This window comes from Pseudochaenichthys georgianus, chromosome 10 (genome assembly GCF_902827115.2).
Source record: "Pseudochaenichthys georgianus chromosome 10, fPseGeo1.2, whole genome shotgun sequence".
In the NCBI taxonomy this organism is placed as follows: domain Eukaryota; kingdom Metazoa; phylum Chordata; class Actinopteri; order Perciformes; family Channichthyidae; genus Pseudochaenichthys; species Pseudochaenichthys georgianus.
In genome coordinates this window covers 45,858,440-45,886,426 of record NC_047512.1, presented here as the reverse complement: position 1 = coordinate 45,886,426, position 27,987 = coordinate 45,858,440, and the positions used below count along the sequence as shown (strand labels likewise).

At 45.2% G+C, this 27,987-nt stretch overlaps 1 protein-coding gene across 1 annotated transcript; it reads right to left on the bottom strand.

Annotated features, from left to right (window-relative positions):
- On the bottom strand, positions 1–27,199 carry LOC117453530 (uncharacterized). The gene is made up of 9 exons (XM_034092358.2): positions 26,848–27,199; positions 4,090–4,405; positions 3,828–3,890; positions 2,603–2,845; positions 2,312–2,456; positions 1,453–2,222; positions 1,180–1,368; positions 371–824; positions 1–268 (listed from the first exon to the last, which is right to left on the bottom strand). Coding segments are annotated over exons 5-9 (1,683 nt in total). The 5' UTR covers positions 2,314–2,456; positions 2,603–2,845; positions 3,828–3,890; positions 4,090–4,405; positions 26,848–27,199.
- Positions 27,200–27,987: the final 788 nt, after the last annotated feature.

Genomic DNA, 27,987 nt, shown 5'->3' with positions numbered 1-27,987 from the left:
TCACACGCTGTATGACAGCAGCATCAACCAGGTTGTGGCGCTTAGTGCGGCAGTACAGGGTGTTGCCCCAATGCGTCCTGTACAACTCGTTGAACTGCTGCTGCCGTTTGTCGTGGTCCTCCACTTTGGTCCAGGCAGCCAGGATCGCGTTCCTCTGCTCGGTGACAAGGGACAGCTTGTCCTCGACGAGCCCAATGTCCACCAGCAGTGAGCAGAACCTCTCCAACTGTGGGTAGCCGGGAAGAGGGTTTTGACTGCAGGCATCCTCCTGTTAAAGAAATGACATAGAACATGTGGTAACTTGAAATGGGTACATCGCCCATCAATCAGTGCATTTTAAATTCATTCTAGAAGACACCAAGTAACTTACAACAGCAGCGGGTTGACACTGGAGGTTTCGTCTGTGACGAGTGTGATGTGGGGCAGGATGGCATCCAGCACATGGTCTCCCTCACAATGTGACTCCCCGTCGCTCTGGTACGCCTCGTCTGCCTCGGGATCTGGAGTGGGCTGCCCGGGCTGAACCACCTCCTCATCTGGACCGGGGCCATCGTGGATGATGTCCTCCAGTGAAAAGGGCCCAGATTCACCAGTGCTCTGGCTGAAGAGGTCCTCCAACCCCAGCAGCTCGTGGGAATCCACCTCCACAGTCTCTCCGAACAGCTGCTGACAGCGGGCGTTGAGGCGGTGGATGAGAGGCGCCGAGTAGGTCCTGTGATGCCGTCCCTTGCCACCAAACACGGCATCGGAGCTCCTGTCGCAGTTCCATCGTGCGATGCCACTGATCAGGTAAACCTGATACGGCCGTGCCGCACAACGGGGACCTGAGAAGAGGAGCACAGAGTCACGGAAAGCTTTTATTGTTGTGTAAATGTTAGTGTTTTATTGTTTACACCAAATCCATCATTAGACGCAACAAAAAAGAAAAGAGAACGTGTGACATCTACACACGTCTAAATTGTTTAAAAAAGCTTTGACATTTTGGTTATTACTGAGCTTGGGCAATGCTTATCTTCAACCTGGAATAACACGTAGCACAATTTTGAAATGATTAATGTTCTCCTATTTCTATTTCAAGAAGATTCAGTTGCTTTTAATTCCAACTGCTTTCCTGTTCATACGCTTTTTGAAATTGTGCTTTTTATTATTAGACGTGTATATTGTGTACTTCATGTGTACCTGGGATCATGTGAGGCAGAGACTTGTGGAATCCCTCCAGGCTGTTGCTTCCACGCAGACTTTTGTAGTAGGGCAGGTCCACACCGTTGATAGTTGTGGTGCGGGCCACCCTATACATAATCATGCCTGGTGGATCCTGGATGCACTCCAGGCGTCTCTGCTGCCCTACCCACATCTCATCAATGGCTGCTGGAAAGGCACATATACATATAGTTTGTTATTCTCTCTGTATTGAAGCTGCAATAATGTTTTTGTACGAGATCTTGTATATACCAGGTGTTTTAAAGAGGGTCACTCCACTCTGGTCCTGCCCAGCCGGGCCCTTCAGCTCCTCGATGGCCAGGTGGCCGACATCCTGGTCCTTGGCTCTGACGGCCTCGATCAGCAGCTCCAGATCGGTGCGGTTGTAGGCCAACACTGCCCCGGCCAGAGCGGACTTGAACACGGCGTACTTGCTGTGCGCGTCTGTTCGGATGGCTGCGTCAAACCGGTGGATCCAGTGAAAGATGTCCAGACGCACAACCATACCACCGTCGAACCGCTCCTGGAACATTGTCTCCACGGCGGTAGGGCCCTTAGCATGACAACACCCACGGTCAATGTACAGGATCTTGGGGACCGGTTGATTGGCCAGCCGGAACCTGTCCTTGACTCCACGGCACATGGGTAGCAGCTTCTGTGCGGACTCCTCACAAGTCAGCACAGAAGAAACAATCTGGGAGTACTCGTTGCCGATGCTGGTAAACCACTCGGCCGAGCCACGTCCCTGCCCAAACAGCTTCTTCACCACCTGAAATGCATTTAAAATAATTGAATTATTATTATTATTATTTAAAGGAAGCACAATGTGGGAGCCTGGAATGTCTGCCTCAGAGACGATCCCTCCGGGTGCAGCTATGCTCATTAGGAGGGTGGTGTACAGGTCCCTGCGATGGAGGTACTCCTCAACATGGTTCTCCTGTACCTGCCGCCACACCTTCTCCATAGTGTTCCCTTCGGTCCTGTCCCTCAGAAGGCGCACGACATTCCTGTCTACGCCACGCCTGTACGTAGAGTCACAATTGATATTGTAAGGTTGATTTGAGTGAAATGCACACATTATATGTTAATGTATAGAATGTGAAATGCACACATGGCGGTAAGGACGGCAGGAAAGATGGCTTGGTGAGCCTCGCTGAGCTGGGATAGGATGGCGTTATCCCACGCAAGCCACCGGCCCACTGACACACCCTCTTTGCTCCTGGCTGCCTTGGTACAGGGTCCACAGGAGAGGACCTCTGTGTACCAGCCGGACACATCGCAGATGAGACGTAGCAAAAAATACACATGGAAATCAAAATGAAGGCCAGCATAAAACTTTCAGTGCCCATTTCATACATATAAACACATTTTCAACTGTATAGTAATGTCAGAGAATTTAGACCTTGGAGTGGCAGCCAGACTTGGAGAGGTGCACATTTCTGCCACTGCCGACACAGTTTTCTCCCCGCGGACACTTCAGCGAGTACCTCCACGCGCCGACAGGGCGCCACAGAAAGACCCGGCTCCGAAAGAACAGTTGTGGAGTAGGAAGACCACCCCCGACAAAGCCAGGAGGTTCCGGGGGATAAAACCACACACGGTCAGATTTCATCACCCATCGCCTCTTGATCTGACCTTTGATGTCCTTGTAGGTCGCGGAGAGAGAAAAAAAAAAAAAAAAGTTTTAACCACATGTTTATTTATTGACTTCATTCCTGTTCCATTTTGCGCAAAGATGGCACTGTTTGTCAGAGCACTTCATCCTTCTGGGATTTCATGAAGAACAGCTCCAACGTGTATGGGAACGCCTCTGGTGCTGGTCCATTAACTGCCAGTGTTTCCCACAGATCTGAAATATACTTGGGGTGTGAGGTGACCACTGCATTAGACCAATCACTACCCTCTCAAATGGAAATATGTGTTTACATAAATGGTGACCACACCGTTTGAGACCCACTGAGAAGTTAGACTAAGTTACCTCACCTGAGCTGAGGTTATCCCGAGCTTGAATGACACACAGACCAATCAAGGGCTTTGATTTATGATCTGTATGACAGTGGCCACGTCGGCAGGCCACATCATGTGGACAGCCAGTCCCCCTGTGTGAGGCAGGCCACTTAACAGGCCAGAAGGAGGCGAGATCAGTGCAAGGGAGCGAGGGATCATTGTCCACAAGTTAATCGATCGCAGATGGCGTCGTGGTCACGGACGAATACAAAAATAAATAAATGATATATAAAAAAAAAAACCTAAATGGGTCGCGAAATATACTTGGGCGGCCGTTAATATACCTGGACGGCCCGCCCAAGTATAGTCTATGTGTGGGAAACCCTGCTTGTCTATTATGTATTTCCGGAACCTCTTTAACTGCACGCTGGTAATGTGGTCACTGGGGTGTTCAACCACCTCGTTACAGAACGATATGCCTTCTGTATCCTTTCCCTCTGGACATCACTGCATTTCTCAGGGCTGTCCTTTGGTACTGGGCATACACTTCCCACACCTCCAGAAAGGTGCTGCTCTCAAATCCCTGTTGGCCATAGATGCACCTGTCCACATTGGCCTCGAGGAGACAGGAGACTTGTGGGAAGCTCTCTGCATAATGTGTGAGGAGGTCTTTTACCCACCGGTTCCCCACATCTCCCTTCCGGTGTGGGTCTTCCACTTCAGCTTTGTGCTTATCAAGCAGACTGCAATAATAAACATCCAGTTAGTGTCATCATCATAATAGCACTGCAATTGTGATGAGGAGAAAAGGAACTGTGTAAAGATGAGTACTAAACTTGTATAATAGCCATGGTTTAACACAATACATATTCATTATAATCGTGACAACAAAATGGTATTCAAATACTTAGCAAACATTTGCATTCAATATAATATACTTACAACTTTAAGTAGCCCACGTCATTTTCCACTAGCCAGTGAAAGGGTGTGTTGACATGCTGGCCAAATGGCAAGACCAGCATTCCCAGGCACTGCTGGCGTGAGGGCTTATGGGTCCCTTTGGCTCAAAGGAGCTTCTCTGCTTTGGCCATGGCAGTGGCCTCACTGAGCAGCTCCACCGGAGGTGTGGGAAAAGCCTTTCCCTTATCCCTATAGCAACGGGCCTCTTTCGATGGCACCACAACAGCCTGCTGTCTGGAGCTTGGGGATTGAGGATGCGGAGAAGTGGTGTCGCCATCTCTGGTTCTCACTGTAACGCCTGACAGCATAGACAAAAACAACATACAGAACTTGTGTACCAAAACATGTTTTTATGAGGTAATTGATACCCTAACATCGGTTATACCAGATAGATAGATACTTTATTACGATCCCAAATTGGGACATTCTTATGTTAGCACTGTGTTCATTAAAACGGTGGAATAAAGTATTGACACAATTACATTTGAATAAAAGAAACAGCAAATAATATAGGCTATAAACGTGCAGTATAAAACACACAAATAATACATGTTTATACTTTCTATTATTATTATTATGTAAAGTATAGGTATCAATGTGTGGACATGAATAATGTCAAGTTAATATCATTAAAACGATCAAAGCGATAACGTGACACGGACTGTACTATCAGTTGTTAGAGTAACGGTAAACACAAGCAGTAATGAGCTGGTTAACCCGAGATTAGATCATGACAGAAAGTGAGCCTTCAACTGTAGCGGGTAACGTTATAGCATATCAAATGTGATAGATATTTCACTGAAGGACGCTGTCCCCAAACTAGCGGCCGTTAGCAGTAGCATGGCCGTGGCCCGTGGGGTCATTGATGGCCGTGGCCCGTGGGGTCATTGATGGCCGTGGCCCGTGGGGTCATTGATGGCCGTGGCCCGTCGGGTCATTGCCAAGTATATATACAGTAATGAAAAACACAAGATAACAGACATTTTTGCCAAAGTATGTGTCGTGGAAAGTATACTTTACAGAAAAAGAAAAGTATGAAACGTACCCGTCAACCCAAGTCTTCGCTAGCAGCGATGCAGCAAACGAGCAAAGTGGTGGGGACGTGAAAACTCAGTGTAACTCAGTGTCTAGACACTAAATATATATATATATAACATTTTGAGATCGATCGCTGGTTAAACTTTCTCGTAACTCGGGATTTGAATTAAGCAATCATACACGAGAGGCCGTTCTTGAACGTCATTATTGGTACAACAGTACTGCGGCAGGACCGAGGCGCTTGCGCCGAGGTCCGTACGCCTGTACTGGACCAACTATAATGTGGGCTAATTTGCTCCCAAAACTACGCTTTCTGCTTGAGTTAATCTCCGTCAGAAAGTAGTTCCAATAAATTAGTTCCCTTGGTAACGCTAGCCGATCAATCGAACACTCCTGCTTCCCCGCTTACAGTTATTGATATTATTAACCAATTTATTGACAACAATTCTTGAATTAGGCTATTTATTTACATATTTAACATTTTGGCTTCAGAATGAAGGTGGATGTTCATGCTGCCATTAAAAGTGAAATTCTTGAAACAGCTCTCCATGAACTCCATGCCAGACTTGTTAGCAGGTGGTGCCGTGGTGTTCACGGGTAGGTTATCGGAAGAGCTTTCCTCTAGTGGCCGTTTCATGGCGGCAAAAAGCGCGTTGCTCCACATCTTTCTGTTGTCTAGAGATGGAGCCCAGTAGCTGCGAAGCGATGACTCGGTGTTATGCCCGCTAACGGACATGATTTCTCTGGCCTCCAACCCTGCCTCCGCCAGCCGCTGTCTGCAGGTGCTTCTGACGCAATGGTTTGTGTAACGTGTAGCAGTGCCAGCCTCTTCACTAATGCGGGTCATCATGGACCCCAGGCTGTTCACCCCCAAGGGCTCCATGCTATACCACACCGCATCCCCAGGCTTCACCAACTTCCGTGGATGGTGGTAGAAAGCCTTTTCTGATTCGGGCATTTGCTTTCTTGTTCCAGTTTTAGGCCCAACGTTATACCGTTTTTCTCAGACGCGGAGGGATACTGAGTTGTTGTGAAAAGGCACGTTCTATTTGACCGTTGTTTGATCGTGGAATCAAACACGCCTATTGACCAATCAGAGAGCTTGCTCACACCTATGTGTTATAGAATATCATATCACGTGGGGAACCCGCCCACTCAAAACACTTTATCCACTGTAGACTTCCAATCACATGCGAGTACAGTGACTGTAGACTGCCAAAAGTCTACAGTCAGAGTCCCGCCTCCTAACTCCATTGGACAGTACGACCGTGGACTTCCAATCGGATGGAAATGACTGTCGAATCAGAAGGCGTAACTGTCGACAGTGACTGTGGACTTTGCACTCCCGTAGACCCGAGCTCTGACATTCTAAAAAAGGTGGGAAACGAGATCATTGACTATTTTGAAAAAGTAAACAAAGTCTTGGCTTTCAGAATATGAAACTTTTATTTCCAAAATTACACGATAAATACATTTTTGAAGCTTGTAAAGGGACGAAGACAGCTCTCACTCCACTCTGCTCTTCTGCAGTGCAGCTCCCCCTCACTGAAAGTATGAATGTAAGGCGTATAGCAGGGGTACTCAAACTTTTTTATTAAAGGTCCACTTGTGAATTTCATACAAGGTCACAAGTGCCAGTACAGTAAATTCAGACGATAAATACAACTTTGAAGCTTGCAACGGCTACCATGGAAACCAAACAATGGTGTAGCTGTATTAAAGTCCGAGTGGAAACAGTCCTGAGTAAATCTGATTTTGTCAGAAATCGGGAGAAATATGACCGGGAGAGGGCAATGAAATCGGGAGTCTCCCGCGAAAATCGGGAGGTTTGGCAAGTATGGGCGTAACTGAAACGCGCATATTATCATTAGACCTGCTTGGTTTAAAGAAATAATTTTTAAGCTTAGCGTGTTTTGCCATGTCCGATTTTTCTCATCCTGTTGTTATTGTGCGCCCACTTTATCTTACTGAATGAAACAAATGTAACGGGTTCGTTCCACATTATGCCGTGGCCTACAATGCGCTTGCCTATTAACACAAAAGATAATTTAATTTAAACAAACAAAAACAAAAATCTATTTATTGTTTATTTGAATACACTTTATATTGCGCTAAGGGCAACATATTTGTACCGGACGTGTTGACCGGAGAGATTTAGATTTGCCGCATATTTTACCGGCTAACGGGAACTCTGTCGCCCACACCGGGTTATCATTGGAAGTTTGATAAGTGAACAACATTTATTTATTTAATTTTTAGGACTCACATGTGAGATTGTGCGAGAGCTGTCACTGGCTTTACTTCTAGACGTTGCTATCCAAATGTGTAGGTGGGAAAGACGTGCTGGGTGAGGTCACTTCAGAAGACGTGTGTGGGGGCCGCAGTGTCTTCAGCGCGCTCTTTCAAGTATGGTCGTAACTTAAATACTTTTCTGAATTTGATCTGTAAAGTTGGACTGCAGTTGGTACTGCAAGGAATAAAATCAATATGTATATGGCGTAATTTAAAATGAATACACTGTTCTAATTTAAGGCTGCTTTATTCTGGAAACCGAATGTTCACACTCGACTTCCGGTTTTCCTGAGTTTTCCGGTTAGCATTAGCATGTAGCTAATATTGTGTTTTGTGTACGTGAATTTAAGGAGAAATGACCCGTGGTGTTGCACACTAAACACACCGTCTTTAACCCTCATGTATTGACGCTGCAATACTGTTATTGGGGAATGTTTAAATGACCGACAGATATTAGAATATTGTAAAACGACAGGATGTGCCTTGGACCCGCCCTTGTCGATGCTAAGCCAATAGGAGATAAAATGAGAAGCCAGCTGGAAATGTATCTCCTTTCCCAGCTGACCCACGCTAACGAAGCAGCAACCATGGGGAGAGCCGCCATTTTGCAATTGCATTGTATCCTTGTTTAATTAAACACTAACTTTTGAATAAGCTTCGTGGACTCTTTCCAGCTAACCCGGGGCTCAGGGCTAAAAAAAACTACAGTACCAATTGTAGATTTTCCTCCAGTATAGACATATTGCTTTGGTTGAAAATGTGAAAGACGAACGTATATGTAAATATATTAATTGGAGGTATAATGTGAAATCAATACAAGTTGAAGGTATCATGGAAAGAATACCTGATATACTGTACCGGGCACTGCACCCAGGATCTCCTGTTTACGAGACAGGCGCTTTACCCGTCTAAGCTACAATGCCACTGTTCCTTCCTTTTCCCGATGTCATTCAAACGCACACTGGCAGTATCTTCCAGGGGAAAGGAAGAACATCAAGTTGCATTAGATGTTCTTTTACATTTTAACTTATTCAGTGTTTACAGCCGTAACAGCTTCAACAGATTGCGGAGCCATGTGTTGCACACATCTACACTAATTAAAATAATTCCTGGCGGGTTTAAATCATATCAAACATGTCATGGCAGCTGAGACCAATATGTATATTATAAAGTATTAAAAGCATCTCAATCTGGCTCTGAAGAACACCGCCTCAGGTTTGTGTATCTCTCAGTGTAAACATGCCAAGACGCAACTGAAGCGTCTGAATTGTCAGATCCAAAAACACGAGCATGACAGGGAGGCGATTACATGGCTTACTTGACTTGAAGCCATTTAAGGGGAAATAAACTTGGAAAGCCATTAGAGCGAAGGCCCGTTACATCCGTTTGCCCCTGAGATAGCAGCACACTGATCGGTCATGCAACGGTTGCTATTGGTAACGACATATCACCCGAAGGTAAGTCAGTCAAGTAATTCAGAAATGGACATCACTCTATTGTGATGCTGCCTTTAGAACGAGGGAAGGATGCATGGAGGGCATTCAAGATCTCAGCTGATATCTAGTCTCATATCATGATGTTGATAAATTGTCCAGCCCCAGGTTGCATATCATACATATAGACATTTAGGAAATATATTTAACAATATGTGCCCCGCTCTATCGAAGTCAGTCGGAAGTCTCGACGGCTCATTTCAAAATAAACGTGGATTTGCGTAAAAAACTATTTTTTCGGCGTTCGGGTGTTTTGTTTGATTTTAAACAAACAGTCTTTTATTTCTAAAATCACACGATAAATAAATGTTTGAAGCTCGTAAAGGGAAGAAGACAGCTCTCACTCTGCTGTTCCTCACGCCGCCCCCCCCTCCCTCCGCTGACATTATGAACGTAAGAGTATAGTAATCATAGATAACACGGCAGGGTCCGTTACATTTTGTTTTCATCTGATTTCAATTAAACAAAGTCTTGGCTTTCAGAATATTAAACTTGTTTCTGTAAATTCAGAAGATAAATACAGCTTTGAAGCTTCGGCATGATTACAAGCGGAGAACGGAGTAACGTGACGTCACAGCAGGGTTTCCCCGGGAAACAAACACAATACACACACACACTTGCGAGCTTCCCCAGACCAGTAAACCAAAAGAAAATATCTTCCTGTGACGGGGTTCTAATTGTCCGCCCGAAAACACTGGCCTAGTCGGTTTGGGTAAGCTCCAAAACTTTATTTAGATCAGCAAACATAAAATAACGAACCAGCACAACTTAAACAAAATAAACGTCCAAATCAGACGTCCATCATTCCCGGAGAGTAAACGTGTTCAGCTGTTGCCTTCTCTGCAACATTCCCCGAGTCCCCCTTCCAGGGCCAACCCCGTCCCTTATTACCCCGTAGCCCCTCCCACACGGCTTACCGTCAACAGGTGACAACAATTACACTCCAAACCACATTTCAATATAACAATCCGACCCAAACATAAACAGGTTAACCACCTCTTCACATAATCATTTAACAAATACACAATAAATAATACATTGCCTGGTTTCTTTTTAGGAAGAGAGCAGGAAATGTTTGGTGTGTGTCGGCTGTCAGTGGCGGAGTCAGTCACTCATGTGATCCGCTCCGTCACATTTCCCTCCGTAGTATTTTGATCATTTGCTGATAACCAATCAGATGGATGGATTCCAGAGAGAGGACACTTTGAAGGCCTTTCTCTCAAAGTGATGACTCGTAACAGTCATTATATAATGTGACATATTTCGCTTAATATTAGGAGAACAACAACAATCCTGATATCATCAGAAAGCTAGGACTCTCCTCTTTCCAGCAGTGGATACAGCTCAGATGTGTCTTCGGTTAATGCGGACTGATTTCGATGGAGCAGCTCACATATGTATATTATGTCATCTTCTGTTATATTATTATTAATATCCCCAATATTAATCTGTAAAATCGGAAGATGCATCTATCTATATCAGGGTTGCCGACCCGTGGCCGCGGCACCGTAACCAGTGGCAGGCTAGGAACAGTGGAATAAGTGTGCAAAATATTTAAATTGTATTTTCGGATCCTGAACGAGACCGCCCCCAGAGCGCGTCTCCCCGTTACCCTGCAGAAGGAAGCCGTGCACGCAGCGAGCCGCGCTCTCTTTATCTCCAGGTGACTTTCTGCCGCTTTCCTCCGTGGTGCTATCGTCTCTCCACGGAGGAAAGCACCTCACTAACTGCAGCACCCACAAGGAGCTGGACACATGCTGCAGTTTGTGCGTGGCTGTGTCTTTGACAGCCCGGTGGCGATCTGCTCATCGAAATAACATGCTCCAAAGGGGCGGACTGGCCGTCTGTGTGTTGAACCTTCCTGTCGGCTCCCAGGCCGTAGTCGAGGAGGGCAGAAGCAACAGCTTCAGGTTCAATACCCACTTTAGCTTCAATGGCTGCAGAGAGGCGAGCTCTTCTTGGAGGCCGTTGCATTTATTTAGCTGTTCTTCTGTTTCACAAAATACAGACCTCTGTTTCTCTGCTTCCTCGTTTCACTTCCAGAAACACACACACACACACCACACACACACACACACACACACACACACACACACACACACACACACACACACACACTCTTAAAGGGACAGATCTCATCTCACTCTGCATGACCCCTAATATCATAACATGTGTGCTCTGGAGAATCACAGAACGGACGATGGTCCTTATTATTATGCCGTTCAAACCAATTATTAAATGTGTTTGTGAAATTCGGCACCATGTAATTGCGCTGTTAGAAATTAAATCAATGTTGCATGACTCGGTTTGGACGCACCGTCAGCTTAAAGCTGTTTTATTCTGAAAAAATTGTAAGTTTTCGCACAATCTTAATGCCAAGCTTTTATTCTGAAAATCCTTCATGACGACTTCCGGGGCTTCCGTCCAGTATTATTAAAGTGGCTATTGAAGCCGTTATAAAGTATTAAATAAAAAGTTATGAAGAGATAGAGGATAGGTGTGTGATGTAAGCAATGAATGTATAATGTTGAAATCCTCTGTTCGACGCGATGTCGGACATTGAAGACTGAGGCGGGGCCCCCCTTCTTCACAGCACGGGAGAGGAAGGAGGCGCCATACTAGACAAACCGGCTGTTGCCTCTTCTTCACCTTTTGCTCGTTCTATCACCGCGCCATTTAAGTACCCATGTGAACCTTCTAACAGCTGACAGGTCCACACACGCTCCCCCGCCCCACGAGCGCCGAGCTCCTCACCCCCCCAAATGAAGAGACAGAGGATACACACACGGCTGTCTAGTGTGCGCAACTCCTCGAGGGGAAGAAAGTAAGCACATTCATAAAAACAGATGGTTTAAGCCTCAGAAAGTTTCTCTCTAGTTCTACGTCTCCTGCCTTCCTCTCTCTCGCTTTCTTGCTCTCACAATCAACTCCGTCTTTTCATCACTCTCTCTCGGCTCCCCAGACAGCAGACGATCTGACGCCGTTACTGAAGGGGGTTCCTTCAGAAGGGGAGAACTAAGTGGGGCTCTGGGATGTGTGTTTTCAAAGGCATCACTTCAACACTTGAGGGGAGAGAGAGAGGATGGAAGGATTGAGGTAGAGAGGGATGGTGGAAAGTGATACGATCCAAACTGAGAAAAGACGCTGAACTTAGAGCCGCTGCAGTCGGAGGTTCTCTTTGGAGAAAAGCCTTTCGCCCCCGGGATATTTGTTTCTAAAGCGTACCTCTGAGCTTCAGGGGAAGGACAGAAGGAACAAAGAGGGGGGGAGGATAGCCTGATGCGTGCTTCAAAGTCGATGCTAAATACTGCAGGGTCCATAAAGTGTTGCACCCCTTAAAGAAACACACTGCAAGTTGAACCTGTGCTTCCACAACATCGAGTTATGTTTGCGATATATCCTTTCAAAGTTCTATTAACCAAGAAGCAATTCACTTGCATCCTTTACAAACATACATCGATATATTAGAAGTATACTTGTGTAAGTGCTAGTCTTTTCCGGTTAGGTTGTGCACTGAGAAAAGTTTTGACTTCAGTGACCAGGAGAAGTTGGGACTATTGGGAAGTGTTAGAAAACATGGTCCCTTACCTTCGTCTGGCTGACTGGTATAACGGGCGACCCTTAATGGACCGAGCGGTCATTCGTAACAAGTTTGTTCCGCCTGTTCTTATGTTTACAGATAAAAGTGTAATGTGGTTTCTCCCGTCTGTCTTTTCCAAACGGTGGTATGTTTGACGGACACCCTTTCCGTTTTCCGCAGCTAAATACTCGTGTCAATATCAAAAGCTACTTCAATAAGAAACCAAGGTCACTCCACTGGACAGTACAGTTGTTTCGACACGGTGGGATAGAAACTGGGGATGTAACCTGGGGAACGGTGTGTCTTAGATGCTAACCCTTGTTATGTGGAACTTTAATAGTAAAGGTCAGGATATGTTGTCTAACAGCAGGTCTGTGGTTGTGTATCGATGCAGCCACATTGTTTACATCTGATTAGCATTATTGATTTATCTTTACATTCCCATGTGCCGCTCACACGCCTTATGAACCCCATCAATCACTGCTGAGCTGAATCACCACCGGCCCCTGTGCTTCTTATCCATGACAGTTTGAACAATGGCTTCAATCTTTAAATGCATGGCTTTGTGATTTACTGTACGTCCACGCGGCGGCACCGCGTGCTTCAACGGAGCTTTTGGAGAGAGCCTCAGAGATGGCAGTCTGCAGCACACCTGACACGTCACCCAGGGGCAGAGCGGCTCGGCCTTCTGCCCCATGTGTTGGTTGGAGATGAGGCTTTCCGCTGCTGGACAACCGGCTGCGGCGGTTCCCTGGACGTCAGCTCATGCGTGCATTAATGCAGATTGACTTTTTTACCACTTCAGTTTGACCATCTCTGTTATTAAGTTATGGAATACTACATAAATAAGTCATTGGATACCTTTCGTTACTTACTGCGCTCATAAAGAATGATAAGAATAATGCGTATTGAAACTTGTTTCATTAATTAGTGAGTCTATTTCAGGGGTGGCCAACCAGTCAGAGGTTAAGAGCCAACATGTTGACTATGTTACTGCAAAGAGCCACATCAAACACATCAGTCACAGATGCACGTGCACCCCCCTCCCTCATTCTCTCTTGTTCTCAGCCTTTCTCTGTGCTCCTTCACTTTCTTCCTCCCTTCTCTCTCTCATAGATAAAATGAAAATATAAAACTACACACACACAGCTCTGCTCAGGCAAGATTTATTGTAAATGGCACCACCCATAATATGACAGAAATTGAATTAAACCTCTCCTACCAGTATTCAGAGGCCAGTTACATAACAATGAACATTGTGTGCAGTCACACACAAACTCTCAGTAAACAAAATTGAAAAGGTTTTTATCTTACTTTAAATTAGTGAGGACTTCTGACATTCCTTGCTTTGAACAATCCTCCTCAAATCTGGCTTGTATTCCGTGGTGGCCACTCGAAGCAATTCTCTCACATGTGTGTCAGTCAGAACAGATCGATGCTTAGATTTCACGTGTTTCAGACAATATTGCATAACGGGCTGTTTGCTTTTTCCGGTGGCTTGTGCGCTTGCTTTTAGCAGAGAGGGGAAATGCGCTAATGTGTCTTAAACAGTTTCAGTTTGTTAACAAACGCAAATACACTTTGCACTAAGTCAGGCAGCATTTTTAACTTTCCCTGCAGATCCAGGCTCAGTCTGTCAAGACGACACAGCATGTCGACCAAAAAGGCCAGATCCATAATCCACTTGGGGTCTGAGAGCTCCGGATAATCCTTGTCTTTCTGTTCCATGAACAATTTCACACTGAAAAACTCACATGTTTGAAGATCAGAGTGTAACTGCGCTTCAATGGCGGTGTTAATGTCCGATATTCTGCGTTCAACAGTGTGGGGACAGTTGGACGTCTGATACCGCTTGTTTCAGTTTTTGTTTTTCTGGAGACAAGATTTCAACCATGTCACTCAGGCATTTTTGAACAAACTCCCCTTCATTGTACGGCTTTTTAGCTCGTGCTATGTTCCAAGCAACTTGATAAGATGCGAGTGCTTCGTTATTTTTTTGAAAAACTGTGTCTGCTTTTCTGCCTGACTTTTCAAGGTGTTTATCTTCTGCTTGCGAAGTTCCGTACCTTTTGGGAAGTCATGGTCGATGTTAGCATGGTGATGTGAAATGGCGCTGAAGATTTGAAGCCTTGAAATGGGTTAATGCTGTCTGGCATATAAGGCAAAATGGCTTGCAATTGCGTTCGATAAAAAAATAAACTCTCCCACTGTACTAAAAACGTCCTATGTTCGTCTTCATATTTTCGCTTAGCTGTGCATTTCTTCCCTGCCATTTTAGGATCAAACTCAATTCATGGTCAGATAGTGTTTAACACTCGATTCTGATTGGTCAATTCAGAACACACAGACCGCTGTCAAGCAGTTCCTGCCGTTGCTACGTTCAAACAGTAACAACGGACTATTTCTCTTAGCGGATGCATGTCATTTTAAATAAATAATAGCGTACTATTTTTTTTAATCAATAAAAACATTTTCTAAATCTATAAAAGCATTTCAATTAATATTGGGAGTCATATCGTTACTTTGTTGAGAATGTGGCCATGTAATAAGCGGGATAATGGGAAAATAACACCCTTCATGCAGATCTAGACCCCTCCGCTTCGCCTGACGCCTTCGCATCCTGACACCTGACACCTGACACCACACACGTAGGGAGCCGGGACGAAAGTAACGGAGCGATTTTATCCGAGCCCAAACAACTTTGACCGGCCAAATTACGTCAGAATTATCAGCATTCAATACTTAACAGACCTACTAAATATCAGGTTTAACTGTCAGGAGTCAGTGTCTCTCCCCCACACTCACACATATAAAATTCGATATGAATTGAAGAGCCGCATGCGGCTCGGCCACCCCTGCCCTATTTGATCAGTATGTCTGCACAATAGTTACAAAGGTCAAACTACATTAGAACAGGATTGTCCCCATGTTGTCTTTAATAGTTACTAACGTTGGATATTTTAATGGGATATGGACGCAAAACAAAGAATTTCCCTGGTTTTCATTTTTAAAATCAAGTCACCGAATGCAAGTAGTCGCCTTAGCTTATTTTGTTATGAGATGTGAATTACTGTTCAATAATCATTTGGTTTCTTTTACATTAAAAACAAGTTAAAATGTTCAAAAGGTCTTTTTTCCGGGGGGGAGGCCTTTCTCCAGTTTAGAGCTATAGCCCCTCCAAATGTCTGTGCACGTCCCTGCTTTGTCCTGGTTCCCCTATTCTTTATCAAGCAACATTTTAGATGTGTTTAATTTATTATTGAACATATTTATTTATGAATTATTCTTCCGCAATTTGAATTAATTACATTTATTAAAAATGATTAGGCACAGGGAACACACAGAAACAAGGGACTCTACAGGTGCAAACGATAAGGGCGGGGCAGGTAATCAGGTCCCTGAGAATCGTGACAAGTTGGGGGTCGAACTACCTGAACATGACAAAGGAAATGATAAAGTAAAACCGGAAATGGCTGACAACAAAAAGGGTAGCATACACAGACTTAAACTAAACAGAGAAATAATATTAACAAATCTGCCGAGACACAACAGATATACACCAAGGTACGGGAAGTCGCGGTGACTATCCTCGTGCAGTAAGTGCATGATCCCTGTGTGACCTTGGAGTGCGGATGTATTGGTTCAGTTAGGTCCTGCTCACAGGAACAGGTTTCCTGCAGTTATCACCGCACAGCTGGCTCTGGACAGGAAGCCTGTGCCCATGCTTAAACCTCGGACTGTAGGGAACAGCTCCAGCTACCTACAGCGAGGAGTGGGCAAGGCACAAGTAGAGTAGTTGGCTGACTGTGAGCACAATGACTCATCTGATGCAGTCTCTAGGAGTCCACCGCGCTTCAGCCCCGACCTCTAGCACAGTGGTTTGAGACGGTCCGTGCCAATGAGATCCTGGAGGAGATGAAGGGTATAATCACATCCACATATGGCAGGATCTTAAATCTGGACTCCACAAAGAAGGTGCAGAAAAGATTTGTTAATGTTCTGTTTTAATTGATTGTTATGAGTTAGACTTGATTATGTTTGAAGCAGCATCATATGTTTACTTTGTATTCCAACTGCAACGTGGCATAAGGTGACAATTACATATTACCAACATTTGTATATATTGTTATTTTACACAGGACACACTAGGGCTGTGCGATTATGGCAAAAATCATAATCACGATTATTTGGGTCAATAATTGATATCACGATTATTCATTGACCATTTATTGAACTTTAAAACAAATAATATTTTACCAATAAACAAGATCAACAAATATGTTGGAGCGCACTTCCAAAACCATACTAAACATTATATTAATATGATAAATAAATTAAATCAAATATGATGCAGTGCACTGTCACAACCTACTGAAAACTCCTTAACATATAGCCAACATTTTTGTAAAAACATATTCCACTCAGTCAAACGTTGAAGGCTGGCCAACCGTCATGGTCCAGAAGTAACAGGAAATAAATGTTGAACTACGATTTAAGACCAAATAAAATGTTTAGGCCACCATGGCAAATGCTGGTAGGGCTGCTCATGTCGTCTCTTAAAGATTTGTTGCAAGAAGCACCAGCCTGTTGACATGGTCTGGTTTCAGAGATGAGCGCAGGCAGGTGACAAGCCACCTGGACTGAAGACCCTCAGCCACGCCCCGACACATGGGGTGACGCCGGCCAATCACAAAGCTGTGATGCGTTCAAGTGCATTATTCTGGCACAGGAAGATTACGTTACAGGACATTAATGATAGTGTTCTATTTTTAGACACATCTCGCGATCGACTGGTTGGGCACCCCTGGGCTAGACCATAGGTCTGTTGTGGTCGCAAAGTAGTCAGCTGAAGCACATCTCTCTCAACTTCCCCACGGCATTTGTCATATAGTGCAGGCAGCGCAGACCTGCTGAAATAATACCGAGACGGCATCGCGTAGACAAGTTGCTTAAAGCCCTGGTTGCTAACAGTGCTAACTGGGCACATATCTTTAGCGATGTGAAATGTAATGGCAAAGTACTTGCAAATAGTGGAAATAGTTTTACCCTTCTTCTGTTCGGATGGCTGCGTCAAACCGGTGGATCCAGTGAAAGATGTCCAGACGCACAACCATACCACCGTCGAACCGCTCCTGGAACATTGTCTCCACGGCGGTAGGGCCCTTAGCACGACAACACCCACGGTCAATGTACAGGATCTTGGGGACCGGTTGATTGGCCAGCCGGAACCTGTCCTTGACTCCACGGCACATGGGTAGCAGCTTCTGTGCGGACTCCTCACAAGTCAGCACAGAAGAAACAATCTGGGAGTACTCGTTGCCGATGCTGGTAAACCACTCGGCCGAGCCACGTCCCTGCCCAGACAGCTTCTTCACCACCTGAAATGCATTTAAAATAATTGAATTATTATTATTTTAAAGGAAGCACAATGTGGGAGCCTGGAATGTCTGCCTCAGAGACGATCCCTCCGGGTGCAGCTATACTCATTAGGAGGTGGTGTACAGGTCCCTGCGATGGAGGTACTCCTCAACATGGTTCTCCTGTACCTGCCCCACAGCCACACCTTCTCCATAGTGTTCCCTTCGGTCCTGTCCCTCAGAAGGCGCACGACATTCCTGTCTACGCCACGCCTGTACGTAGAGTCACAATTGATATTGTAAGGTTGATTTGAGTGAAATGCACACATTATAGCATGTTAATGTATAGTTGGTATAGATGTGAAATACACACATGGCGGTAAGGACGGCAGGAAAGATGGCTTGGTGAGCCTCGCTGAGCTGGGATAGGATGGCGTTATCCCACGCAAGCCACCGGCCCACTGACACACCCTCTTTGCTCCTGGCTGCCTTGGTACAGGGTCCACAGGAGAGGACCTCTGTGTACCAGCCGACACATCGCAGATGAGACGTAGCAAAAAATACACATGGAAATCAAAATGAAGGCCAGCATAAAACTTTCAGTGCCCATTTCATACATATAAACACATTTTCAACTGTATAGTAATGTCAGAGAATTTAGACCTTGGAGTGGCAGCCAGACTTGGAGAGGTGCACATTTCTGCCACTGCCGACACAGTTTTCTCCCCGCGGACACTTCAGCGAGTACCTCCACGCGCCGACAGGGCGCCACACAAAGACCCGGCTCCGAAAGAACAGTTGTGGAGTAGGAAGACCACCCCCGACAAAGCCAGGAGGTTCCGGGGGATAAAACCACACACGGTCAGATTTCATCACCCGTCGCCTCTTGATCTGACCTTGTAGGTCGCGGAGAGAGAAAAAAAAAAAAAAAAGTTTTAACCACATGTTTATTTATTGACTTCATTCCTGTATAATCATTTTGCGCAAAGATGGCACTGTTTGTCAGAGCACTTCATCCTTCTGGGATTTCATGAAGAACAGCTCCAACGTGTATGGGAACGCCTCTGGTGCTGGTCCATTAACTGCCAGTGTTTCCCACAGATCTGAAATACTTGGGGTGTGAGGTGACCACTGCATTAGACCAATCACTACCCTCTCAAATGGAAATATGTGTTTACATAAATGGTGACCACACCGTTTGAGACCCACTGAGAAGTTAGACTAAGTTACCTCACCTGAGCTGAGGTTATCCCGAGCTTGAATGACACACAGACCAATCAAGGGCTTTGATTTATGATCTGTATGACAGTGGCCACGTCGGCAGGCCACATCATGTGGACAGCCAGTCCCCCTGTGTGAGGCAGGCCACTTAACAGGCCAGAAGGAGGCGAGATCAGTGCAAGGGAGCGAGGGATCATTGTCCACAAGTTAATCGATCGCAGATGGCGTCGTGGTCACGGACGAATACAAAAATAAATAAATGATATATAAAAAAAAAAACCTAAATGGGTCGCGAAATATACTTGGGCGGCCGTTAATATACCTGGACGGCCCGCCCAAGTATAGTCTATGTGTGGGAAACCCTGCTTGTCCATTATGTATTTCCGGAACCTCTTTAACTGCACGCTGGTAATGTGGTCACTGGGGTGTTCAACCACCTCTTACAGAACGATATGCCTTCTGTATCCTTTCCCTCTGGACATCACTGAATTTCTCAGGGCTGTCCTTTGGGATGGGGCATAACTTCCCACACCTCCAGAAAGGTGCTGCTCTCAAATCCCTGTTGGCCATAGATGCACCTGTCCACATTGGCCTCGAGGAGACAGGAGACTTGTGGGAAGCTCTCTGCATATGTGTGAGGAGTCTTTTACCCACCGGTTCCCCACATCTCCCTTCCGGTGTGGGTCTTCCACTTCAGCTTTGTGCTTATCAAGCAGACTGCAATAATAAACATCCAGTTAGTGTCATCATCATAATAGCACTGCAATTGTGATGAGGAGAAAAGGAACTGTGTAAAGATGAGTACTAAACTTGTATAATAGCCATGGTTTAACACAATACATATTCATTATAATCGTGACAACAAAATGGTATTCAAATACTTAGCAAACAATTGCATTAAATATAATATACTTACAACTTTATGTAGCCCACGTCATTTTCCACTAGCCAGTGAAACGGTGCGTTCAAATACTTGCCAAATGGCAAGACCAGCATTCCCAGGCACTGCTGGTGTGAGGGCTTATGGGTCCCTTTGGCTCGAAGGAGCTTCTCTGCTTTGGCCATGGCAGTGGCCTCACTGAGCAGCTCCACCGGAGGTGTGGGAAAAGCCTTTCCCTTATCCCTATAGCAACGGGCCTCTTTCGATGGCACCACAACAGCCTGCTGTCGATCCCCTGGAGCTTGGGGATTGAGGATGCGGAGAAGTGGTGTCGCCATCTCTGGTTCTCACTGTAATGCCTGACAGCATAGACAAAACCAACATACAGAATTCGTATACCAAAACATGTTTTTATGAGGTAATTGATACCCTAACATCGGTTATACCAGATAGATAGATACTTTATTACGATCCCAAATTGGGACATTCTTATGTTAGCACTGTGTTCAGGCATTAAAACGGTGGAATAAAGTATTGACACAATCACATTTGAATAAAAGAAACAGCAAATAATATAGGCTATAAACGTGCAGTATAAAACACACAAATAATACATTTTATACTTTCTATTATTATTATTATGTAAAGTATAGGTATCAATGTGTGGACATGAATAATGTCAAGTTAATATCATTAAAACGATCAAAGCGATAACGTGACACGGACTGTACTATCAATTGTTAGAGTAATGTAACGGTAAACACAAGCAGTAATGAGCTGGTTAACCCGAGATTAGATCATGACAAAGTGAGCCTCGAACTGTAGCGGGTAACGTTATAGCAGATCAAATGTGATAGATATTTCACTGAAGGACGCTGTCCCCAAACTAGCGGCCGTTAGCAGTAGCATGGCCGTGGCCGTCGGGTCATTGATGGCCGTGGCCCGTGGGGTCATTGATGGCCGTGGCCCGTGGGGTCATTGATGCCCGTGGGGTCATTGATGGCCGTGGCCCGTGGGGTCATTGATGCCCGTCGGGTCATTGATGGCCGTGGCCCGTGGGGTCATTGATGGCCGTGGCCCGTGGGGTCATTGATGCCCGTGGGGTCATTGATGGCCGTGGCCCGTCGGTCATTGATGGCCGTGGCCCGTGGGGTCGTTGATGGCCGTGGCCCGTGGGGTCGTTGATGGCCGTGGCCCGTGGGGTCGTTGATGGCCGTGGCCCGTGGGGTCGTTGATGGCCGTGGCCCGTGGGGTCGTTGATGGCCGTGGCCCGTGGGGTCGTTGATGGCCGTGGCCCGTGGGGTCGTTGATGGCCGTGGCCCGTGGGGTCGTTGATGGCCGTGGCCCGTCGGGTCGTTGATGGCCGTGGCCCGTCGGGTCATTGCCAAGTATATATACAGTAATGAAAAACACAAGATAACAGACATTTTTGCCAAAGTATGTGTCGTGGAAAGTATACTTTACAGAAAAAGAAAAGTATGAAACGTACCCGTCAACCCAAGTCTTCGCTAGCAGCGATGCAGCAAACGAGCAAAGTGGGTGGGACGTGAAAACTCAGTGTCTAGACACTAAATATATATATATATACAATTTTGAGATCGATCGCTGGTTAAACTTTCTCGTAACTCGGGATTTGAATTAAGCAATCATACACGAGAGGCCGTTCTTGAACGTCATTATTGGTACAACAGTACTGCGCGGCAGGACCGAGGCGCTTGCGCCGAGGTCCGTACGCCTGTACTGGACCAACTATAATGTGGGCTAATTTGCTCCCAAAACTACGCTTTCTGCTTGAGTTAATCTCCGTCAGAAAGTAGTTCCAATAAATTAGTTCCCTTGGTAACGCTAGCCGATCAATCGAACACTCCTGCTTCCCGCTTACAGTTATTGATATAATTATAGTAAATAATTATTATTAAATTTATTGACAACAATTCTTGAATTAGGCTATTTATTTATTTACATATTTAACATTTTGGCTTCAGAATGAAGGTGGATGTTCATGCTGCCATTAAAAGTGAAATTCTTGAAACAGCTCTCCATGAACTCCATGCCAGACTTGTTAGCAGGTGGTGCCGTGGTGTTCACGGGTAGGTTATCGGAAGAGCTTTCCTCTAGTGGCCGTTTCATGGCGGCAAAAAGCGCGTTGCTCCACATCTTTCTGTTGTCTAGAGATGGAGCCCAGTAGCTGCGAAGCGATGACTCGGTGTTATGCCCGCTAACGGACATGATTTCTCTGGCCTCCAACCCTGCCTCCGCCAGCCGCTGTCTGCAGGTGCTTCTGACGCAATGGTTTGTGTAACGTGTAGCAGTGCCAGCCTCTTCACTAATGCGGGTCATCATGGACCCCAGGCTGTTCACCCCCAAGGGCTCCATGCTATACCACACATCCCCCCAGGCTTCACCAACTTCCGTGGATGGTGGTAGAAAGCCTTTTCTGATTCGGGCATTTGCTTTCTTGTTCCAGTTTTAGGCCCAACGTATATACCGTTTTTCTCAGACGCGGAGGGATACTGAGTTGTTGTGAAAAGGCACGTTCTATTTGACCGTTGTTTGATCGTGGAATCAAACACGCCTATTGACCAATCAGAGAGCTTGCTCACACCTATGTGTTATAGAATATCATATCACGTGGGGAACCCGCCCACTCAAAACACTTTATCCACTGTAGACTTCCAATCACATGCGAGTACAGTGACTGTAGACTGCCAAAAGTCTACAGTCAGAGTCCCGCCTCTAACTCCATTGGACAGTACGACCGTGGACTTCCAATCGGATGGAAATGACTGTCGAATCAGAAGGCGTAACTGTCGACAGTGACTGTGGACTTTGCACTCCCGTAGACCCGAGCTCTGACATTCTAAAAAAGGTGGGAAACGAGATCATTGACTATTTTGAAAAAGTAAACAAAGTCTTGGCTTTCAGAATATGAAACTTTTATTTCCAAAATTACACGATAATACATTTTTGAAGCTTGTAAAGGGACGAAGACAGCTCTCACTCCACTCTGCTCTTCTGCAGTGCAGCTCCCCCTCACTGAAAGTATGAATGTAAGGCGTATAGCAGGGGTACTCAAACTTTTTATTAAAGGTCCACTTGTGAATTTCATACAAGGTCACAAGTGCCAGTACAGTAAATTCAGACGATAAATACAACTTTGAAGCTTGCAACGGCTACCATGGAAACCAAACAATGGTGTAGCTGTATTAAAGTCCGAGTGGAAACAGTCCTGAGTAAATCTGATTTTGTCAGAAATCGGGAGAAATATGACCGGGAGAGGGCAATGAAATCGGGAGTCTCCCGCGAAAATCGGGAGGTTTGGCAAGTATGGGCGTAACTGAAACGCGCATATTATCATTAGACCTGCTTGGTTTAAAGAAATAATTTTTAAGCTTAGCGTGTTTTGCCATGTCCGATTTTTCTCATCCTGTTGTTGTGCGCCCACTTTATCTTACTGAATGAAACAAATGTAACGGGTTCGTTCCACATTATGCCGTGGCCTACAATGCGCTTGCCTATTAACACAAAAGATAATTTAATTTAAAAAACAAAAAAAAAATCTATTTATTGTTTATTTGAATACACTTTATATTGCGCTAAGGGCAACATATTTGTACCGGACGTGTTGACCGGAGAGATTTAGATTTGCCGCATATTTTACCGGCTAACGGGAACTCTGTCGCCCACACCGGGTTATCATTGGAAGTTTGATAAGTGAACAACATTTATTTATTTAATTTTTAGGACTCACATGTGAGATTGTGCGAGAGCTGTCACTGGCTTTACTTCTAGACGTTGCTATCCAAATGTGTAGGTGGGAAAGACGTGCTGGGTGAGGTCACTTCAGAAGACGTGTGTGGGGGCCGCAGTGTCTTCAGCGCGCTCTTTCAAGTATGGTCGTAACTTAAATACTTTTCTGAATTTGATCTGTAAAGTTGGACTGCAGTTGGTACTGCAAGGAATAAAATCAATAGTATATGGCGTAATTTAAAATGAATACACTGTTCTAATTTAAGGCTGCTTTATTCTGGAAACCGAATGTTCACACTCGACTTCCGGTTTTCCTGAGTTTTCCGGTTAGCATTAGCATGTAGCTATATTGTGTTTTGTGTACGTGAATTTAAGGAGAAATGACCCGTGGTGTTGCACACTAAACACACCGTCTTTAACCCTCATGTATTGACGCTGCAATACTGTTATTGGGGAATGTTTAAATGACCGACAGATATTAGAATATTGTAAAACGACAGGATGTGCCTTGGACCCGCCCTTGTCGATGCTAAGCCAATAGGAGATAAAATGAGAAGCCAGCTGGAAATGTATCTCCTTTCCCAGCTGACCCACGCTAACGAAGCAGCAACCATGGGGAGAGCCGCCATTTTGCAATTGCATTGTATCCTTGTTTAATTAAACACTAACTTTTGAATAAGCTTCGTGGACTCTTTCCAGCTAACCCGGGGCTCAGGGCTAAAAAAAACTACAGTACCAATTGTAGATTTTCCTCCAGTATAGACATATTGCTTTGGTTGAAAATGTGAAAGACGAACGTATATGTAAATATTAATTGGAGGTATAATGTGAAATCAATACAAGTTGAAGGTATCATGGAAAGAATACCTGATATACTGTACCGGGCACTGCACCCAGGATCTCCTGTTTACGAGACAGGCGCTTTACCCGTCTAAGCTACAATGCCACTGTTCCTTCCTTTTCCCGATGTCATTCAAACGCACACTGGCAGTATCTTCCAGGGGAAAGGAAGAACATCAAGTTGCATTAGATGTTCTTTTACATTTTAACTTATTCAGTGTTTACAGCCGTAACAGCTTCAACAGATTGCGGAGCCATGTGTTGCACACATCTACACTAATTAAAATATTCCTGGCGGGTTTAAATCATATCAAACATGTCATGGCAGCTGAGACCAATATGTATATTATAAAGTATTAAAAGCATCTCAATCTGGCTCTGAAGAACACCGCCTCAGGTTTGTATCTCTCAGTGTAAACATGCCAAGACGCAACTGAAGCGTCTGAATTGTCAGATCCAAAAACACGAGCATGACAGGGAGGCGATTACATGGCTTACTTGACTTGAAGCCATTTAAGGGGAAATAAACTTGGAAAGCCATTAGAGCGAAGGCCCGTTACATCCGTTTGCCCCTGAGATAGCAGCACACTGATCGGTCATGCAACGGTTGCTATTGGTAACGACATATCACCCGAAGGTAAGTCAGTCAAGTAATTCAGAAATGGACATCACTCTATTGTGATGCTGCCTTTAGAACGAGGGAAGGATGCATGGAGGGCATTCAAGATCTCAGCTGATATCTAGTCTCATATCATGATGTTGATAAATTGTCCAGCCCCAGGTTGCATATCATACATATAGACATTTAGGAAATATATTTAACAATATGTGCCCCGCTCTATCGAAGTCAGTCGGAAGTCTCGACGGCTCATTTCAAAAATAACGTGGATTTGCGTAAAAAACTATTTTTTCGGCGTTCGGGTGTTTTGTTTGATTTTAAACAAACAGTCTTTATTTCTAAAATCACACGATAAATAAAATGTTTGAAGCTCGTAAAGGGAAGAAGACAGCTCTCACTCTGCTGTTCCTCACGCCGCCCCCCCTCCCTCCGCTGACATTATGAACGTAAGAGTATAGTAATCATAGATAACACGGCAGGGTCCGTTACATTTTGTTTTCATCTGATTTCAATTAAACAAAGTCTTGGCTTTCAGAATATTAAACTTGTTTCTGTAAATTCAGAAGATAAATACAGCTTTGAAGCTTCGGCATGATTACAAAGCGGAGACGGAGTAACGTGACGTCACAGCAGGGTTCCCCGGGAAACAAACACAATACACACACACACTTGCGAGCTTCCCCCAGACCAGTAAACCAAAAGAAAATATCTTCCTGTGACGGGGTTCTAATTGTCCGCCCGAAAACACTGGCCTAGTCGGTTGGGTAAGCTCCAAAACTTTATTTAGATCAGCAAAACATAAAATAACGAACCAGCACAACTTAAACAAAAATAAACGTCCAAATCAGACGTCCATCATTCCCGGAGAGTAAACGTGTTCAGCTGTTGCCTTCTCTGCAACATTCCCCGAGTCCCCCTTCCAGGGCCAACCCCGTCCCTTATTACCCCGTAGCCCCTCCCACACGGCTTACCGTCAACAGGTGACAACAATTACACTCCAAACCACATTTCAATATAACAATCCGACCCAAACATAAACAGGTTAACCACCTCTTCACATAATCATTTAACAAATACACAATAAATAATACATTGCCTGGTTTCTTTTTAGGAAGAGAGCAGGAAATGTTTGGTGTGTGTCGGCTGTCAGTGGCGGAGTCAGTCACTCATGTGATCCGCTCCGTCACATTTCCCTCCGTAGTATTTTGATCATTTGCTGATAACCAATCAGATGGATGGATTCCAGAGAGAGGACACTTTGAAGGCCTTTCTCTCAAAGTGATGACTCGTAACAGTCATTATATAATGTGACATATTTCGCTTAATATTAGGAGAACAACAACAATCCTGATATCATCAGAAAGCTAGGACTCTCCTCTTTCCAGCAGTGGATACAGCTCAAGATGTGTCTTCGGGTCAATGCGACTGATTTCGATGGAGCAGCTCACATATGTATATTATGTCATCTTCTGTTATATTATTATTAATATCCCCAATATTAATCTGTAAAATCGGAAGATGCATCTATCTATATCAGGGGTTGCCGACCCGTGGCACGCGGCACCGTAACCAGTGGCAGGCTAGGAACAAGTGGAATAAGTGTGCAAAATATTTAAATTGTATTTTCGGATCCTGAACGAGACCGCCCCCAGAGCGCGTCTCCCCGTTACCTGCAGAAGGAAGCCGTGCACGCAGCGCAGCCTCGCTCTCTTTATCTCCAGGTGACTTTCTGCCGCTTTCCTCCGTGGTGCTGATCGTCTCTCCACGGAGGAAAGCACCTCACTAACTGCAGCACCCACAAGGAGCTGGACACATGCTGCAGTTTGTGCGTGGCTGTGTCTTTGACAGCCCGGTGGCGATCTGCTCATCGAAATAACATGCTCCAAAGGGGCGGACTGGCCGTCTGTGTGTTGAACCTTCCTGTCGGCTCCCAGGCCGTAGTCGAGGAGGGCAGAAGCAACAAGCTTCAGGTTCAATACCCACTTTAGCTTCAATGGCTGCAGAGAGGCGAGCTCTTCTTGGAGGCCGTTGCATTTATTTAGCTGTTCTTCTGTTTCACAAAATACAGACCTCTGTTTCTCTGCTCCTCGTTTCACTTCCAGAAACACACACACACCACACACCTCACACACACACCACACACACACACACACACACACACACACACACACACACACCACACACTCTTAAAGGGACAGATCTCATCTCACTCTGCATGACCCTAATATCATAACATGTGTGCTCTGGAGAATCACAGAACGGACGATGGTCCTTATTATTATGCCGTTCAAACCAATTATTTAAATGTGTTTGTGAAATTCGGCATCATGTAAGTTGCGCTGTTAGAAATTAAAATCAATGTTGCATGACTCGGTTTGGACGCACCGTCAGCTTAAAGCTGTTTTATTCTGAAAAAATTGTAAGTTTTCGCACAATCTTAATGCCAAGCTTTTATTCTGAAAATCCTTCATGACGACTTCCGGGGCTTCCGTCCAGTATTATTAAAGTGGCTATTGAAGCCGTTATAAAGTATTAAATAAAAAGTTATGAAGGAGAATAGGTGTGTGGATGTAAGCAATGAATGTATAATGTTGAAATCCTCTGTTCGACGCGATGTCGGACATTGAAGACTGAGGCGGGGCCCCCCTTCTTCACAGCACGGGAGAGGAAGGAGGCGCCATACTAAGACAACACCGGCTGTTGCCTCTTCTTCACCTTTTGCTCGTTCTATCACCGCGCCATTTAAGTACCCATGTGAACCTTCTAACAGCTGACAGGTCCACACACCGCTCCCCCGCCCCACGAGCGCC

Bases quoted from the DNA above. Each gene is read 5' to 3' on its own strand.
- LOC117453530 (XM_034092358.2), bottom strand. The intron at 825-1,179 runs GTACACATGAAG...TCCTCTTCTCAG, and splicing joins TCTGCCTCACATGATCCCAG to GTCCCCGTTGTGCGGCACGG. The intron at 269-370 runs GTAAGTTACTTG...TTTCTTTAACAG, and splicing joins AGTGTCAACCCGCTGCTGTT to GAGGATGCCTGCAGTCAAAA.